General features: G+C 43.7%; 1 protein-coding gene across 3 annotated transcripts in view; it reads left to right on the forward strand.

Moving 5' to 3' along the window:
- Positions 1-18,779, forward strand: part of LOC133351739 (serine/threonine-protein kinase B-raf-like) — a 34,446-nt gene extending 15,667 nt beyond the window's left edge. The window contains exons 6-18 of one of the 3 annotated variants that reach the window (XM_061567205.1): positions 116-264; positions 1,162-1,281; positions 2,204-2,378; positions 4,510-4,552; positions 5,825-5,958; positions 6,548-6,665; positions 7,139-7,223; positions 8,553-8,729; positions 9,881-9,927; positions 11,539-11,657; positions 12,655-12,921; positions 13,401-13,541; positions 14,479-18,779. In XM_061567205.1, coding sequence (XP_061423189.1) covers positions 116-264; positions 1,162-1,281; positions 2,204-2,378; positions 4,510-4,552; positions 5,825-5,958; positions 6,548-6,665; positions 7,139-7,223; positions 8,553-8,729; positions 9,881-9,927; positions 11,539-11,657; positions 12,655-12,921; positions 13,401-13,541; positions 14,479-14,736 — 1,833 coding nt within the window. In that variant the 3' untranslated portion in view covers positions 14,737-18,779. Of the gene's footprint in view, positions 1-115; positions 265-1,161; positions 1,282-2,203; positions 2,379-4,509; positions 4,553-5,824; positions 5,959-6,547; positions 6,666-7,138; positions 7,224-8,552; positions 8,730-9,880; positions 9,928-11,538; positions 11,658-12,654; positions 12,922-13,400 lie in introns of all 3 variants that reach the window. The other 2 variants (XM_061567206.1, XM_061567203.1) reach the window with 2 other exon arrangements.
- Positions 18,780-19,211: the final 432 nt, after the last annotated feature.

Genomic DNA, 19,211 nt, shown 5'->3' on the forward strand with positions numbered 1-19,211 from the left:
CGACTATTTACCGAAAGAACCAAGAAGATGAATCCCTGCAGTCACGAAAGCTTTAAATCGAAACTTGAGGTGATTGTTATCGTGTTCCCGCCCGTTGCGATTGTCGTGCACTTAGGTACGCAAGACCTACTTCACGCTGGCCTTCTGTGATTTCTGCCGGAAGCTGCTGTTTCAAGGTTTCCGTTGCCAAACGTGTGGCTACAAGTTCCACCAGCGCTGCAGCACCGAGGTGCCCATGATGTGCGTTAACATCGACCGCCTCGAGTGAGTTGTTTCAGGGTTCACTCTTCAACGCTCGCATTGGTACCAGGTTTTCACGGTGATAAGTGTTTTGCCCGTCTGTTTACATTGTTTTTCCTGTATAGATCCTCTGCTATGATCTCGGGGCTGGGCTACCGAGGTGAGAGAATAGCAAAGGGGATGGATCTACCAACCGCAAATAATTTATATTTATTGTCTCCAGGTCTATCATCTCTTGGACATCGGTGAAAATAGCTGTAGAGCTCATCCTCCAGTGTAAATAAAGATTCAGATTCTATTTAGCTCTTTCAACTAACTAATTGTTATTGCTTATCTCCAGCTCACTCATATCTATCCCTTATTTATCTTTCATCTTACAAACTTGTGTCGTTTAATATCACAGCTGGCCATTTAAAGAGCCTTTCAATCAATCAATCAATCTTTATGTAATTTGCTAATATCACCCTCAATAAAGTAAGCATCACTACACTTTGATCCCGACTGACGCTTGTATATTTGGAGTGTGCATGTTCTCCCCAGTCGCATGGATCTTTTTCCAGATTCTTCGGTTTTTCCCTCCTTTACAAACATGTATTTAGAGTATTTGGCTGGTATAAATTTCCACATTGATAAGCCACTTCTTGAGCTATCATTTATGGCCAGGTCGCTTCTGAAAAAGAGCTATATAGCTAAGTGGGCCTGACCTGGTAAAATATTTTTTTTTTACATTACAGCAGGACAGGAACGGTACAGGAGGCACGGAGAAAACAGGAATGATAAAAGAAACCCGTAACCACCTCGGTGGCTAACATAGAGTCATCTGACCCATGGGCTACCACTCGAACACCCCCTAGTTTATGTAAAGGGTAACTCGTCAGTGATGGTGTCGTCTCACCGGGGTACCCACGTGCTGTTTCCCAGGTTCTTGGAGACTGTGCCGGTGGCTCCAGAAGAGGGCTCATCTGGTAGCGCCACACCAGTGTCGCCCCACCACGTTGCGTCCGGGGCAGCGCTCAGCTCTGCTCCGGCGACGTCTACAAGGTGGCGGCCTTCCCTCGTACTTGTCCTCTTCCCCTCTCCTCTTGCTCCACTGTCAACCTGTAAGGTCGCGCTCGTTAAACACACAAAGTGCTTGTCAAGGAGCATAAACCATCATCACACGAACTCCGGTCATCCTCGCTAGCAGTGGGTTTTGGCCGACCATGGAATGAAGACAGTCGCTGCATTGTCTGCTTTCAGGTACGCTTCTGTGGCCGTCTGGAACACTGTTCCGATATTAGGAGGCCATTGTAGATATCTACTTTTAAATCTAAATTGAAAAATTATTTCTTTAGAACTGCTTTTTGTGTTTAGTTTGTCCTTCCACCACACCTCCGATGAGCACAGTTGGCTACGTACGGTGCGAAAGAAGTTCCAACATACGTACATGCAGAATCCCACAGTCCAATTCTTATCTTTACAGAGGATAACTATGTTGAGCTCGTTATGTCTCGCTGATCCATAGCTCTTCGTGAGCCATAGCTTGTCTTTGCAGCCTGCACTTGGCCCGTGGGCCACCAGTTAATGTTGTACTGTGCTAAGTTCCCACATGTATGCTCCATGACTTCATCAATATGCACTGACCAGCATAGTCAAGTATTGTCCAACAAGCTACCACGACCCACACGGCGTTGGGAGGTCTTAATTCTGAATCTGAATATTTATTTAGACTTCAGGAATCTGAGGAGCTATGAAACTTTTTTCCCAGATGCCCAGTAAATGGACAGACAAAAGGGCTGTATGTGTACATTTAATGCATTTCGAACTCCATTGCCCTTAACTCGTTTCAGGTGGGTCCACAAACCTACTCGCTTTACTGCTGTGCTCTTCCCACCACTGTCATTGTTTCACATCCCCTTTCCTTTTCGTAACACCGCCCCCCACTCCCCCCACCCACCCACCTTGCCACGATCTCGTCCCGCAGTCCCGTGGCAAAGCCACCATTGTCGCCGTCGCACTCCATCCCGATCCCGCAGCCGTGCCGGCCAGCCGGGGAGGAGGACCACCGTGGCCAGTTCACCCCACGCGAGCGCTCCACCTCTGCACCCAACGTGCACATCAACAGCACGGTCGGGCCCGTCGACAGCAGTCTCATCGAGGTGGGGCACGCAATCAGTGGCGAAATGAGGTCCTGCTCGTTACACACATAAAGTGCTTGCCACAATTTCGATTTAAAGCTTTCGTGACTGCAGGGATTCATCTTCTTGGTTCTTTCGGTAAAGTCACGTAGAAGGGAAGTAATAAAATAATAAAAATAAAACATAAAATAATAGTGAGAATTATTTTATTATGTTTTATTTTTATTATTTTATTACTCCCTTCTACGTGACTTTACTGAAAGAACCAAGAAGATGCTTGCCACAAGTGAACTGTGATACCTTGCTTGATCTCGTGAAGGAGCATAAGCCATCACGCAAAACTCTGGTCATTGTCACAGCAGCCACTTTTGCCAAACCATCAAACAAAGACGGTCACCGCATCGCGCGCTTTCAGATGCGCTTCTGCAGCCGTCTGGATAGTTCTTCCGATATTAGAAAGCCTCTGGAGCGATGCACTTTTAAATTGAAAACTAATTTCTTTAGAACAGATTTTTGTGTTTAGTTTGTTCTCCTTCCCCTGCACGTCAAGTGCGAAAGGACGTTCAACATGCATACATAGAGCAGTATCATATTTTATAGCTTTCCAACGAAGGTTTATGCATCGGCTCCGTCCACCTCTCCATCTGTCCACTCGTTTGCCTTACCATAATAGGAGGGGGGCACTGTTACTCTTGTAAAGATGATTCAATATGGATGAAACTTTGGGATGATTTTCTGTTGCTAATGGTGCCAAATTGGTGCTTGCCTTCAATGTGTGAGACAAACCAGAACAAAAAGGACACCTTCTTGGTTCTTTCGGTAAAGTCACGTAGAAGGGAAATTCCCTTCTACGTGACTTTACCGAAAGAACCAAGAAGATGAATCCCTGCAGTCACGAAAGCTTTAAATCGAAATAAAAAGGACACCCTTATTCTCTAGATTATCAAGCATACTCTTTCCCTGTATATTTGAAAAAAGGTTTGGGTTAGATCTTATAATCCGGTAGGTTTGTATGTGTGACCATATTTTGTATAATTTTATAAGTTTGGATGCATCTTTATTTCCGGAGCATCTTAGAATTGGCAGACTAATTTTGTAGTTTCTAACACTTTACAACTAAGGTTGAAAGTGTTTATGCATTACATTTGTTTTTCGTTTTGTTTTTTTCCCATAATGGGTGGGATCTAAACTCTTGTAAAGATTATTCAATATGAAATATCCCGTGGGATAAAGTTGTGTTGTCAATGGGGACTTTTCCTTTTGAAAACTGGCCAAATGTATCAAAAGGTTGCCCAAGACTTTGGAGGTGCAAACAAGAGCAAACAGAAACTATTTGGAAAATCTTCTTGGTTTTTTCGGTATAGTTACGTAGTAGGAAAATAATAAAATAATACAAATAAAACATAATAAAATAATTCTCACGACGTTTCGGCCACAATGCAAGCAGCCGTCTTCAGGTGGAGAACAGGTCTGTCGAGAAGGCAGAGTCTGAAAGGCAGAGTCTGAAACAGTTCAGACTCTGCCTTCTCGACAGACCTGTTCTCCACCTGAAGACGGCTGCTTGCGTTGTGGCCGAAACGTTGTGAGAATTATTTTATTATGTTTTATTTTTATTTTATTATTTTCCTTCAACGTGACTTTACCGAAAGAACCAAGAAGATGAATCCCTGCAGTCAAGAAAGCTTTAAATCGAAATTTAACTATTTGGAAAAGTTAAAATGCATTTGTGTCTAGCTTACAGGTCAGCTCCCGTTCTGCAGAGTAAATACAAAGACAAATGGATGCATGGTTTTCTAAAACTTGTTTTCCATTTCATCATCAACTTCATTATCACGCACTATGTATGCCAAGTTTAGAATTGTGGCAGAGAATTTCTCATAATGTCTAATTTATTCAGTAAATCATTGCTGAGATTCCAGACTTTTTCGTATGAGTGCTCCACATTGCAGTGTTTGGGTTATTCTATTTTAAGGAGAGTTTTTACATTTGTAAATACCCATGAATAAAAACAAGTACCACTCGTTCGTGTAACCATTTACTTTCCTGCCATATCCTAGTCACCTTGAAGCTCTTGCTTCCAACTTTGACCGTTGTTCTAGAAGGTTGCACGTTGGTTGTTGTTTTGCTAAGCCGATGTTGTGCCTCACCCTAGGACCTGCGGAGGGGCCAGAACGCACCACAAGGCGCTGGCTCAGGTGAAACACGCACGCCACACAAGTCTGCCTCTTCGGTGGGACTCAACTGATGCTGAATTTTAATTTGTTTAGTTTTTGTCTTTTTCACCAATATCCCATGTGCTCTATTGATGTTATGTCACGTGATGGAGTGACTGTACATACTATTGTTTTTTTTTGCATTTTGCTAACCCAGGTCACTCTTGTAAATTAGACTTCCCTGGTAGTCTCTTGATTTCTCACCTGATTAAACAGATTAAACAAATGAATTTCAATTTGAGATTACTTGCAGAGCAGTATGGCCCTTTGTCCGATAGAACGGCCCATTAGAAGTGGATTAAACAGAGGTAGTGTCAAATGAAATGTGTGTGAATCAGTATGATTTGCGGCCTGCCTCGATCTAGACTGACTTTCTGAAATACCCACACACGGTGTCGGTGGCGCAAGTGTGCGGATGTTTCAAAACGGTGACATTACCCCACTCATGATTACCAAAGATGCTGCTGCTGCTACAGGGAAGGAGTAGAGGGAGACCGGGGGTGAGATGAGAGGATGTGGTTCAACGAGATGAGAGGATAGTTGAAGTGAATATAGTAGAAGAGGCGCAGAATAGAAGGGCATGGAGAGATAAAATCCGAGCAGCCGACCCAATACAACAATTTGGACTTATTGTGGGTTTCTTTGCAAACCTATGGTTTATTTATGTAAATATATGGATCATGTAAGTGTGTGCCAGTTTGTAGGTCAGTAAGTGTATGGGTCTCTGTGTACGGGCAGTGAAAGTGAAGCACAAAATCGAATCGCACTGGAAAAAAAAATTAACCCGTAAAAACAAAGTTTTTCACTATAAATCCTTTATATGCGTGTTCAATGGGCCACAACCCAGCCCACATTGAAACGGGCGGCTAGAGTCCTCTCGTCCTCTGGCTTGAGATGGCTGCCACCTATGGGTCAGATGATTGCCTGCCACCATTAAGCAATTGGTAATTAAATATTATTTTTTTAAATCTAAAAAGTGTAAAATTTTGGAAAAAAAAATTCACGAAAAGAAAGTGTCACGCACAACGAGTCTGTGTGCAAAATGTCAGCTCGATTGGATCACGGGAAGTGGGTTAAAAAACGACCGAAAGATTTGCACGGTCGTAAGCGCGCAAGCAAGCAAGCAAGTGAACTTAATAAAAAGGATTTAATAAAATCTGAGCAGCCAACCCCCATGCAAATAATAGGACTCTTACCGCCCTCACACGCCTCTCTGTACCTACCCCCACCTGCCATACTGCACTCCCTCGCCAGCGCACGCAGGTGCGGGCTTGTCCGCCACCCCTCCTGCCACGCTCCCCGGCACCATCGCCATGACCAAGCCCCCCTCCAAGTCACTACCTCGAGAGAGGAAGCCCTCGGCGTCCTCGGAGGACCGAGCCAGGATGGTACGAGCTGGCGTCGTTAGTGACCCTCGGCGCTCCCATTGTTTGTACGATAAAAATGTTAACCTTAGCTGGTGCCAGCAAAAGTTATTTTTTTTTAAAAGATGTTGAATAATTTTGTATATTTTTTTTAGCATTTTATTTATGAAAGTTCATTTTCTTAAGATATACTTCTGAAGTATTTATTTTAGATTTTGATTTAGAAATCATGAATTGTATTGGCTGTTTTACTTGACTAAGGTCACTGGCCTCCGAATAAGGCCGCGCATTACAGGTAACTCAACCTTGTGGTTTTTATAAAGAAAAAAAATGTGTAGCAGGCAACTCTTTAAAATAGATATTATTTTACTATTGTTCTATTGTTAATGTGTGCCTTCTCAGCCAGTGCAAGTTTCGCGGAGTCGGTTTCAATAAAAAAATACAAATTTTTTTAAATAGATTTCCTTACAATAAGATTTTGTCGTGCCACCAACGTTGGATGTGCGATTGTGCGCGCGAATGTTCAGCGAGGGAACGCGTTGTTTTTTGTCGCTGACCTTGGGGAGTGTGCTCTACTCTTTTTGTCCTCCACTTTTGCTTTGGGGCCCCACAGAAACAGATAGGGCGGCGTGACTCGAGCGACGACTGGGAGATCCCAGAGGGACAGATCACTGCTGGGCAAAGGATAGGCTCCGGCTCTTTTGGAACGGTCTACAAGGGAAAGTGGCACGGTGAGAGGATGTAATGTCGTAACGGTAAAATCTGGATGGCCTCAGCGGTTCAAAACATCTCCATCCCCCTCCCCAAAGCCAATTTGTACACGGTCAGCAGTTTCGATTCCCGTGTCGGGTCGGTATTTTATTGTAGGGAAAAGTGGGTGTTACAAGAACCACCAAATAACATCTTTGACTAGAATTTGCCTACAAAAGCCACGTGCAAAAGTTAAATTACTTCTATATGAGCCAGGCCCTTGGCAAACGTGATGATACATCTTTTTGAGGTCGCACTTCGGTTCATAAAGTACAACCCTTATCGTATCTTTAGCCACACTATCTTCATTGCTGTCGGCATCGAGTACCGGCTCGCATCGGTTGGGCACAGCACGTAAATTTTACGATCAATATTTTTAAGGATGGAAGAGCGAAACTTGGGGGTAAACGGGGAAGCAACCGTGCGCTGTGCCGCGGTTGTGCCGCGCTTGCAGGAGACGTCGCGGTGAAGATGCTCAACGTCACCGACCCAACCCCACAGCAGCTTCAGGCCTTCAAGAACGAAGTCGGCGTGCTCCGGTGGGTCTCCGGCGGAATGCATAAAACGCACCGCCGTCGCTCGTTGGAGAGTTACGTGCCAGCACACGTCGTGAGCGTGCCCAATTAAGAGTTTGCGCACGTGTGCATTGGATTTCGATTTGAAGCTTTCGCGACTGCAGGGATTCATCTTCTTGGTTCTTTCGGTAAAGTCACGTAGAAGGGAAATAATAAAAATAAAACATAATAAAATACAATTCTCACGACGTTTCGGCCACAACGCAAGCAGCCGTCCTCAGGTGAAGAACAGGGACGCTGTCTTTCCGACAGCCCTGTTCTTCATATAATTAAAACACCATTATAAAATACAATTCTCACGACGTTTCGGCCACAACGCATGCAGCCGTCCTCAGGTGAAGAACAGTGACGCTGTCTTTCCGACAGCCCTGTTCTTCACCTGAAGACGGCTGCTTGCGTTGTGGCCGAAACGTCGTGAGAATTGTATTTTAAAATGTTTTTAAAATTATTTTATTATTTCCCTTCTACGTGACTTTACCGAAAGAACCAAGAAGATGCATTGGATTTGTTTCCCTGATTTTTTACGTTTGCTTGGTTGTCCATAATAGAGGTTTTTTGTTGAGTTGACGCCATCTAATCCAAAAAAAAAAACTTATGGATAATATTTGGTCTCGAATGCCGACTACGTGTTAAACAGTTTTGTTGTGTCCCCCCCGCACCTTCGATTAGCACGTTTGGCTACGTACGCTGCGAAAGAAGTTCAACATAAATACATACATTCCCGTCTATTTTGCTGGTAATAAAAACGTGTATCACTTGAATTGTAACTTAGCTTTATTTCAGATCAGCATCTGGAGCTGTTTTGCAGAAAATTCAGATACATTTATTTCAAGTGTAGGAATGTGGTGCGGAAATATTTTTAAAGAAAAAACTTTTTTAAATGTTGGAAAATAACCATTTGGGGTTAACCACTATTGAATTCCAGAACTGATTATTTATATTCATTGTGGGGAATGTAGTTCCTCTACTATTGGTTGCATGGTTAATATAAACAAATAAATACAATTACAAATAGCATAATCCCTTATTACATTTATGATTTATCACAAGCTTACAAATCAATTTCAATGTTTAATTGTTGCCATTGTTACATCTAAAATACCTTACAATCGCGAGACAGAATGCCGCAATGACTTTCGTTGATTGATCTCGATTGAAAACGCATTTCTTTACCACTGCTTTTTGTGTTTAGTGTGTTCTTCCCCTGCACCCTCCGATTAGCACTATTGGCTACGTACGGTGGAAAGGAAGCCCACCATGTGTACATTGTTGTTGTTGTTGTTCCAATGGCAGAAAAACTCGCCACGTCAACATTCTGCTCTTCATGGGCTATACCACCAAGCCACAGCTGGCCATCGTGACGCAGTGGTGCGAGGGCTCAAGCCTCTACCGCCACCTGCACATCCTCGAGACCAAGTTTGAGATCTTCCAGCTCATTGACATCGCTCGCCAGACGGCCCAGGGCATGGAGTAAGTGCGACGTGTTGGGGAAAGTGGCGGGGTGGGGGGGAAATGGCCTTGTACATATGATACTAAAATAAAATAATACACTTTTTATTTTACCAGGTAAGGCCCACTGAGCTATATAGCTCTTTTTCAGAAGCGACCTGGCCACAAAAGATTGCCCAACGAAGTGGCTTATCATGTGGACATTTACAGCAGCCATATACTTTGAACGCATGTTTTTAAACATGATGGGAAAAACCGGAGGACTCGGAGACAAATCCACGCAACCACGGGGAGGACATGCTAACTCCAGATATACAGGCGTCAGGGTGGGGATACACGACCTCTTGTATACCAGGCGAGGTAGTTAACATCTCGCCACACGTACAGTTATTCCTCGTTTTTACACCCTAGATGCATTCCTGCAACGTGAGATATTACGCGAGGAATTACTGCACATACATTACGGGGCATAAATAAATACAATGTAAATTTGTAGTCACATTTGCGCGATAAAATCGGCCTTTGCGGTCATCCCATGGAGGGACAGAGAACTCGTTTGAATGTGCATCGCCGCGTACTGTATCGCACCACTCGGCCGTGTAGCCCACGAAAGTAGTTAATCGCCGAGCGCGCATAATCCGCGTGATAACGGTGCGCGTTCCGCGTTGTGCGTAAAGTGTTCCCCAATGGAAGAACCGCATTATAGCGACAACGTGTTGTGTGAACTCCACGCGTATAGCGAGGACTCGCCGTAAAACCACACTTTGGGTTTCGCTTGGCGGCAGTGAATAATCGTTTAGAATCAGCAACATTGTTTTCATCCTCTTTGTGGAGGAGCTAGTTGCAAGACTTTAAATAAAAGACTTGCTGATAGCAATGCACAATTGAAGCCTTGCTACAACATTGTAACTGAGCTGCTGTATTGTGATCACCATCATGCATTGATCACAATCTTCTGCTGAAGGCATCATTCCCCAGCAAGTGCCATCTCTCACCATCCTGCGATGTAACTGACACCTGCACACGAGCTATCGAGTGTGGCTTATTCTTATCGTTTTTGAAATAATGTCCCAATTATCAGTTATGAACTTAAATAGGTCCTTGAAAAGGATTTTATATGAATGCTTGTTTTGGAATGGTAATACTTATGTGCGTGTGTTCTCTTTTCCCAGTTATCTGCACGCAAAATCCATCATCCACCGAGATTTGAAGTCGAATAGTATCCTTTCTGCGATGATGCATTGAATATTAAGGATCTATGTACTCGCAAGATGAACATTAATAACTGATTTAAGTCTGATTTTATGTTTAAGCGGTGACCTTGCTGGACACTTTAAAGGTCATGTGAACTTACTGACGGTGTGGACCTTTGAGGCTGGACTCAAGACATTTTTTTATTTTAACCAGTTAGCGAGTAAATCAGACATTCACTGTTTAACCTGCACTACAAGAAATCTGGTTTGTTAATGCAAATGTGTGTCATTTATTATATTTGTTTGTGCGAGGGTTTTGCCAGCAGGTGGTGGTAGTAGGTTAAGTGGCAAAGTTTTTTTTTTCTTCTACGAATGTGACTAATTTGCACGTTGTACGCAATATAGAGGGCAGTATGTAATACAGACATTTACATATTTAGTTTTTAGTCTCTTTTTTTACCAATATTATTCCAATTATGTAGTCATAATGGTGGCATGACGCGAATATCCAATCGGAACACTTAGAGAGCGGTACTTAACGCCGTGTTACACAGCGGTTCGCAGAACGAGATGTCAGAACTGCTTCGGAATTATGCAGGTGACCTCTTATCCACAGACTAGGGGGGCAGCATGTTCCCCCACACCACGCTACACGGAAATGTTCATCGCATGACAGCCAAACTGATATGTTTAATTCCCAGAGCTTAAACTTCATCCAATGAAGTTCAAAATTACATGTAATTTGATGTTTGAGACCATCAACAAACCACACATGAGAATAAAGTGTATGTACGTGTCATGTTGAACTTCTTTCATGCACCGTATGTAGCCAGCCGTGCTAAGCCGAGATGCGCAATGGGTGTATGCCCAGATTTTAGTCCATGATCCCAGTGGGGTCCCCTCATCTGTCTGACCTCGAAGCCACCTGACACCTCTTACAACACACACATTTTAAATGGGTATTGGATATTTCTGGGTCACACTAGCCAGCTGCAAAAGAGTTGCTGTTGCCACTTTTGCCGGTGTGACCGTGTAAGAAGAAGAGTGGTTGAAATGAATGGATGGTTGAGTTAGTGGGTGGGTGGGTGTTTGAGTGTGTGGGTTCGTGGGTGGGAGAGTCAGAGAGTGGAGTGCCATGTTGGCAAATTGTTAACTATCTTGCCTGGTATTTTTAAGTTCGTAGGTTCGATCCAAACCCTGCTTCTCAAAACAATCTATATAGCTCGGTGGGCCTTACCTGGGAAAAAAAAACATAATTTAGATTTAGTTAAGGGTGTTGGTGAGTGTGCGGGTGGGTGAGTGCATGAGTGTGGATTTGAGATTTAGTGGGTGGCTTGGTGAGTGGTTAAGTTCGAGTGGCTCAGTGGTTGAGTTAGTGGGTGGTTACGTTAGTAGGTGATTAAATTAGTGGGTGGGTCAATAATTACGTGGGTAGTGGCTGAGGGAGTCGGCGGGTGGTTGGGTGGGTGAGTAGGTGGGTTATAAATTGAGTAAGTGGCAGGGTGAGTTGATCTGAAAGTGGGTGAGTGAGTAGGTGCACAGCTGGGTGAGTTAGTAAGTAGATGGATGAGTACGTGGTGTTGACACTCCCCACTGTTGCAAAATAGTGGACTTTTCCATGATGTGCTGCCGAACAGACATCTTCCTGCACGACGACTTGACGGTGAAGATTGGAGACTTTGGCCTGGCCACAGTGAAAGCTCGGTGGAGCGGCTCTCACCAACTGGAGCAGCCGTCTGGGTCCATCCTTTGGATGGTAGCACTACTTCACTACCAGCACCACTGGCACCACCAATACCAAACAAAAAGACAAAGATCCCCCGTATAGTCTGAGTAGGCTGCTGGGGTAAGTGCTGTTAGCGAGCACCTCCTGAAGGCTGGCAACGGCACACGAGGCAGTGGGTGGCCAGCACCACACCCGGCCACCTTTGTCTCCCTAGTGGCGATGTCTACACACCACATCAGGTACTCATTTGAGACCGAGTCGACCTAGGGGAGGCCCAGAACCGGTTCAGATAATCGTAACTGGTGTTGGCCATGAGCGAGAATTGAACTCGGGCTGCTGGGTTCATAGAGCAGCGCGCTAATCACCACACTACCGCTCCACATAATACCACCACCAGAAGCACCAGCAGCCCAAATAAAACCCGCACTATCAGCTACACACGAGGCTGATATCACCACCTGAACTTCCGATCGCGTTGTACAAACACGCAGTGTCGCACGAATAAAGTGCAATATTATATGGGGAACCACCACATGTAGCGTGTCACCATGCAACAAGACTTCACACACCGCACCACTGCACATACAGTGTGTACAGCGCACCACTACACAAAGCTCCCAATTTGTCAAACAGCACAAGATCATAATTCACAATAGCATGCACAAGTCTGCACTGCTGTGAGTACAGCACCGAACATTTGCCGATATAATTTCTTGATTATTTTCCTGTACACATCAGTTTCATCACCGTAACTTCACGAGTAATGTAATGTTCATCCCTCTATCAATGCACTGCTGGATGAATGCCTCCGCAAACACCTATTGGTCATGGGGTTTCACCATACTTTACCACACTTGTCTGTTCTGGCTGGTGATGGGGGGGTACCCAGGATTGGATCATGTATAACTCACCACTGAAGCATTAACCACTGCACCTCCGCCGCACCCCATATCACTCGTAACAATTGAATCGTCATTGCATTCGTCATTGAATATAAACAATATTCACTATAATCCCCACCTGGCAGGCACCGGAGGTGATACGAATGAAGGAGCGGAATCCTTACAGCTTCCAGTCGGATGTGTATGCATTCGGCATCGTCCTGTTCGAGCTCATGTCCTGCCAGCTGCCCTACTGCAGCATCAACAACCGTGACCAGATCATCTTCATGGTGGGGCGTGGATACCTCTCGCCCGACCTCAGCAAGGTGCGCAGCAATTGCCCCAAAACGATGAAGCGGCTCATGATCGACTGCTTGAAGAAGAAGCGCGAAGACCGCCCGCTCTTCCCACAGGTGCGTTTTGTAGTGGCACACACGCGCCAGTAATCCGGGGTTTTGGAGGCAAGTTTCGGTGGTTCACATAGAGGAGAGAACTCTTCATGTCTGATGCCATAGCCCCATGTCGGTGGACATTCTCTCCAGCGTGTTCCTTCCTCTGGCTACCACTCAATTTTTTCTCTCAATCTTCAACCATCTAAGCGCGATCACTATTTTTAGACGCATGATAGAGATAGAACGAGTGCAGGAATTGAATGCAGATCTATTTTGCAGAAAATTTCCATACATTCACTGACGTGGCCTAGTTTATTCTTGGAAAGAAAAATCTACGTTGGCTTTGCGATGTGTGGTTTTGCACCAGGCAGTACTCGTGCAGTGACACTGACAGACTGCCCTGCTGACAAACTTGACTTGAACTATCATCCTTGACCCCACAACCGGTCCGCCCTCACCCAAAACTACCCCCCCCCCTGCTTTTTCTCCCACCGTCGCAGATTTTGGCATCCATCGAACAGCTGGCACGGTCGCTGCCCAAGATCCACCGCAGCGCGTCGGAGCCGTCGCTCAACCGCGCCGGCTTCCAGACGGACGACTTCAGCTCCTACACGTGCGCTTCTCCGAGGACCCCGATCCAGGCGGGCGGATACGGTCAGCGCAGTCGTACACTCGTGCCGCAGTGCCCCCTCGGCCTCAGCTTCTACGGCTGGGGCCGCAACGGGGCCTGCGGGAGGCCTCGGTGGCCGATAGGCGCTGCCCTGGCTTCCCTGTCTGCGCGCTCACCGCAGCGACCCCCTCTGCTTGCGCCGCTTTCGCACACGGGACCAACTGTTGCCTTGGCGTTATTAATTCTCTCCCCGTCCTTTTATTTTACTCTTTGCAGTGAGCGAACACGCGCGTAATCAGGTTTGGCAAGCGCAATGGAAGTAAAGTTTCGTGTGATTTGAATAAAGGAGTCATATTTTTAAGCTGTGTTAAGTGAAGATGATTCTAATGTTTATCGAATGTGGATTTAAAACACTAACAAGATCCAAGTGTAAAAAACATTTTAACAGCTCCTGTTTGTGCCGATAAGTAAAATCACCAGCTCTATTTTCATGCCTTGTTGTGCCCCCTCCCCCACCTGATTTTTTACGATTGCATATCCTCCTACCCTACACATTGGTAATGCTCTGACATTACAGTTATTGCAGCAAACGGCTCAAGTGGCCAGGAGCTCAATAATCTGAGGTCCTGGCACCAAAAGTCTTGTTGTCACAGCAACTCACTGTGCGCTTGTAATTAAAGTTGGTTATAATCTTTGAACATTTTACCCCTTTCCAATTAATTGAATTATGATTTGAGGTTAAACTTCGATTTGAAGAATATTTTTTCATTGTGGGGAACGTAGCTAGTTCTAGTGGCAGCAGCGGTCATATTGAACCGTTAACAAAACAAGACATGATTAGAGAAGCGTCGATTCTCACTTGTACGATCCAGCCTATGTAGTCGATTTTAATCTATGCATTCTTGCGCCATCTAAAATTTCCGCTTTGCCTTCCTTCCCCCCTGTTCTGTTCGCTATAACCTCCACAGGAGAGTTTGCGGCTTTCAAGTGAATGGCCCCTTCGCCGGCAGACGGAGAGGCACCGCCACCGCACGCAGCGCTCCCCCGCTCTGCTGCCCTGGGACTGGTGTGTCGAGCAGGGGAGGGAGGGCAAGGGTCATGGGACCGGAGGTCAGGGGCCGGAGGTGAGGGCCGTCAATCGAAGACGGGAAACGGGGCTCAGGAGAGCCGGCACGATTAACAACCCGCCGAGTCTTAGCTCGGCTAAAGCAGACCACATCATCTGAAGCTACGTGAGGTTTTTAGTTGCTAGTGGGTGGTCTCTAGGCTGTGTAAAGTGTGGTATGGGTCCAGATGTCCAATATCCCAATGATGTCACTGTTACATATTTATGAATGTTGGGAGTTATCATTTTTGTTTTGTTTTTATAACCTAGTGCATCCTGGAAATGGATAGCATGTTTATCAGCGATTTAGTCACAGGTGATATTTTTATATATTTATTTAAGGTGACGTGTTAAGTGAGGTCTTTAAGTAATGGTACATTAATTTCCATTCACTTAGTTAATGCAATAATTAACAGGGTTTTTATTTTATTTCTGCCATAGATGTCTTTAATAACTTTAAAAAAAGGTTTAATTTAAAGATAGTATATTAAAAAATATATATAAATTATGTATAGGTCAATGTTGTCAAACTTACAGGGAGATTGGACTCATGATTTAACTGCACTTTGCACCTAGCCTATAGTTTCTTCACATTTTTTTCTGTAAATTTCCTAACTGTAGCAAAAAAAATGCATGTCGGAAGCTTATTGTGCTAGTGACGATGATGTGTGGGTGTCTGGGATGAATGTATTTAAAAGTCAGATAAGGCAATATTTTTTGTTTTCATTGTCAAAAAGGAAAAACATAACTTAGCCTTTAGAGTTTATTTTCTGTGCAGTTTTGTTTACATTCAATCCTATACATGCAGTCAGTTCTACGTAGCCTCGGTGTGTTAATGTCCCGATTTAATGTCGGCCGCAGTCTTCCCAGACGTGGAGGATTGCTCTCGACATGTCCTAGATTCCTGGTGACTTAAGCTCAATGTTGGGATCGGGATGAGCAAAGGTTTAAATTGTGAGGTTCACTGGATGTGGAACGCTTCCTATCCAATGCAACATGTGGATGTTGGGCTTGTGAACTGTCCTGCCTTTGCAGTATCGCGTTCAGTCACGTATGATGATCGACAACGTACGATGATCATAATCGTTGCTGATGATCGGCAACGATTCAGCATCCAACTCGGTAAGAAAATAATGACATTTATTTTGTACTCCCCAATATGTAACCAATTTATTTGGCATGTTTCGGAAAAGTTTCCCCGTAATGTGACTCAAAGCAACGTTATTTTATAGTAGAGTATTTAAAAAAACAAATGTCGTGACAAATTCGGCGTGATAATTTCACTTAAAAATAAGGTTAGATAAGAGTGTGAACCTTCGCGCACATGTAAGCATACGCTTCGTCAAAAAAGGCACTTTGTTCAACAAGAAACGTGTGTGGAGTTTCTGATCGCCAGTTTCCCTAAAACCCTATTGGAGCGCCTGTAAATATTCCAAGCACTTTATTTACAGCCATAGTCTGCATCGTCGCTTGTTCCGCTACATGACGATAATGTGAAGTTGTCTTGTGTTATTATCTTAACCTTTATCTTGCTGGAACGCAAAAAAAAAGAAAAAAATATATACTTCGCGAATGGAAGAAGAGTAGGTTGTGGTTTGCACAATTTTTACATCAGAAAAATCTTATTTTGTTTGAATACACAAAAGTAGCTACTATCTTAATTCTTTAATATATTATATACGTATTTATTTAGCTTTTTTTAATTTTAAGAATGTTTATTTTATATTTTTTTGCAGTCTGTGTGTGTTTTTAAGGTCATTGTGTATAGCTAAGCAGGCCTGTGCCAGATTGCCGATATGTAGACGATGCGGATGGGAGGGCATCGTCTATTCGATGGGTCATATTTTATGAGCTAACATTATTGAATAGAGACGGATAAAAAAAAGTAAATATAGCCACTTCGTGTACAATGCAAACAATTTACTGTAACTATAAGAGAAACATTTCATATACATAGTTATATCTGCACAATTTAATTACATGTCCATGCCTTGGTTTACCATGTAATGGAAATTGAAATTATTTGATATGTAATGTTCGAGAATCCAGGTTTTCTTGCGAGCATTTCATGATGATTGTGTTTTTCATAAATGCCTTTTAAGTATTTTTATTTGCAGTCTATACGTATTTAAGTTATCGCTCACTTTTTAAAATATTTAATGTCTTGTAAATTATGATCAGCTCATGACAGGAAAGGATGTCATCGATATTTTACCAAAAAAAAATCTCAAAAGTTATGGATCATGGATTTCGCTTCGAACGTAGTTGGGCATCTTGTGCTCACGTTCCTTAATGGTCATTGTTGAGCCCAATTTGTCATGCAGATCTTTGGAACGGCCCTTGTGATACGACCGCAGTGTAGACCTGACGTCAAAGAATATTTTGTCGCAAGCAGCTCGGGAGTGTGTTACAAATCTACACGGGTATCACCCTCCCGAGGTGGAAAATATTAACAAGGCAAATCATTGGCAATTTGGACGAAGGAAATATGGATGTTGATCAAGTCAATCATGGGCTCTTACTGAAATAGTTGGTGCTTTACTGTTGTTGTTTTAAAGTTTTGGTTTTCATTCAAATGAGACCAGATTTCGGTCATTAAATGTTGTTGATCGTTTTACATATCTGTAGTTTAATATAAGACCGCTTATTTAATAATTTAAATTTAACCAATGGTGAGGCATTACTACTGCAGGTCAAGTGTGAATGGGGAAGATCACACATTAGATAACTTTGGCACATGAATCCGCTACTACCAGTCAAGGATTTCTTCTGTCAACCAAGAAGACAATTTTGGCCCACAACAACCATTTTCGTTTTAACAGCACGTTTGTATATCTCACAGCACTGGGTCTCACTGCAGGCAAAACTTCAGTAAATGACCTCATTTAGAATTGTCCATCATTTGACCATTGTGACTAAATAAGAAACTAAAAACGTTCCACCCTTGCCGAGATTATGAAGACAATGGGGGAACGTGTTAACACAACTGTGATCACATGACTGTGATCACATGACTTGTCGAGCTCCATGGTCGGTATGAAACCACATGTTGCGGTCTCCTGGAGCCAAGTTTCGAGTCGTATAATTCAGACAATGTGGCGACGTGTTTGCTTCTGTCCACCTCGCGCTCATCTCTTCAACTGTTCTTGTTCTGGCTACAGGCACTTGTCATTTGAGATGCCTTCTGCAGTAATCTTTTATTGGGGGGGTTGGGAGTCGGGAAGTGAGAAGCTTTTTTGCTAAGATAGTTTACATCACGTGATTTGTTTTCACTGTGCTTCTTAAACTTAAATTAATAATACACTTATTTGAGCATTTGATATCTATTTTTTACATTTGTATCATGTTCGCGTTTTGTATTTTGAAAGAATACAGTGTGATGTTTTATCATTTCAGGTTCGTAAAGTTTTCAATGTTGATCTGATTTCGTTTTTATTTCTTTGTGATACCATACACTGGCGCATGCTACGGACGGTTGATATAACCTGTACGTTTGAGTTTACTTGAAACAAAATTAGAACATTAAAAAAATGTGTTTTGGGTGCGTACTTTAGCATCCAAATTCTTTGGGTCTTTTGGTAAAGCCACGTAGATAGAAAAAAAAAAATAATTTTATTATTTTTACCGAAAGACCCCAAAAATATGAATTCCTGCAGTCACGAAAGCTTTAAGTCAAGATTTAGCATCCACGTTAACTAAATCCCTACATCGCAGTGCCCAGTTAACTTAACGCTTTGGCCACGTCTGTAGCCATGCATCGCTGTTCTCCGAACGTACATGTAATTCCTGCACACTTTACGGAGTCACGCAAACCTCTCTTGTGTAACGCATGGGAAACGAATCCACCCTCTTTCCTATTAAAACACCGTCCAAATGGCAAGCACGTACGATTTAATCCAACTGCTGTGCTCACTCGTCGTTTTGTCGGCTTTACGTTCGGTTTCTCCCGTTAACCACACACGCGGTACACCAACAATCCATTTCCTCCTTTCTCTTGGGTTCTCTCTGGGCTGTATGTAGTTGTACAATTTGTGCGTGCACAACGCAGAGGTTTTTGATAGCTGTGACGAGCAATGTAATGCATACATACTGTGTGTACTGTACATTTGATTTAAAACGGAGACCTTGGATGTGTTAGCGAAGATTTATTGGAAACATGCTTCAATAAAAGAGATGCATGTATTGCTGGCTGCTGCCCCTCCCCCCCCCTTCCCTTGTGTTCAGCGTTCATGAGAAGGAGGTTGCGAACGCGACGACCTTTGCGTGTTACCTGAAGTTGATTGAAACACACTGCGGCCACTTCACGCGGATAACGCTCGGTCGATAAATGTACATTCATAGCCTTCTTTATCAATCATAAACTAAACTTTGTATTTTACCAGGTAAGGCCCACTGACTTTTGGTAGAGCTCTTTTTCAGAAGCGACCTGGCCACATGACAGCTCAACGGGGAGTGGTTCATCGTGTGGAAATTGATCTCGGCCAAGTTCTAAACGGACGTTGATTCTAAATGTGGAGGGGAAAAGGGGGGCCGTCCTTAAATGACGGGGGGGGGGGGGGTGTTTGAGAAATGGCCCCAAAAATCCACGTGAACATG

Source organism: Lethenteron reissneri, chromosome 38, assembly GCF_015708825.2.
Source record: "Lethenteron reissneri isolate LAM-NWPU_2019-01 chromosome 38, ASM1570882v1, whole genome shotgun sequence".
Classification (NCBI taxonomy): domain Eukaryota; kingdom Metazoa; phylum Chordata; class Hyperoartia; order Petromyzontiformes; family Petromyzontidae; genus Lethenteron; species Lethenteron reissneri.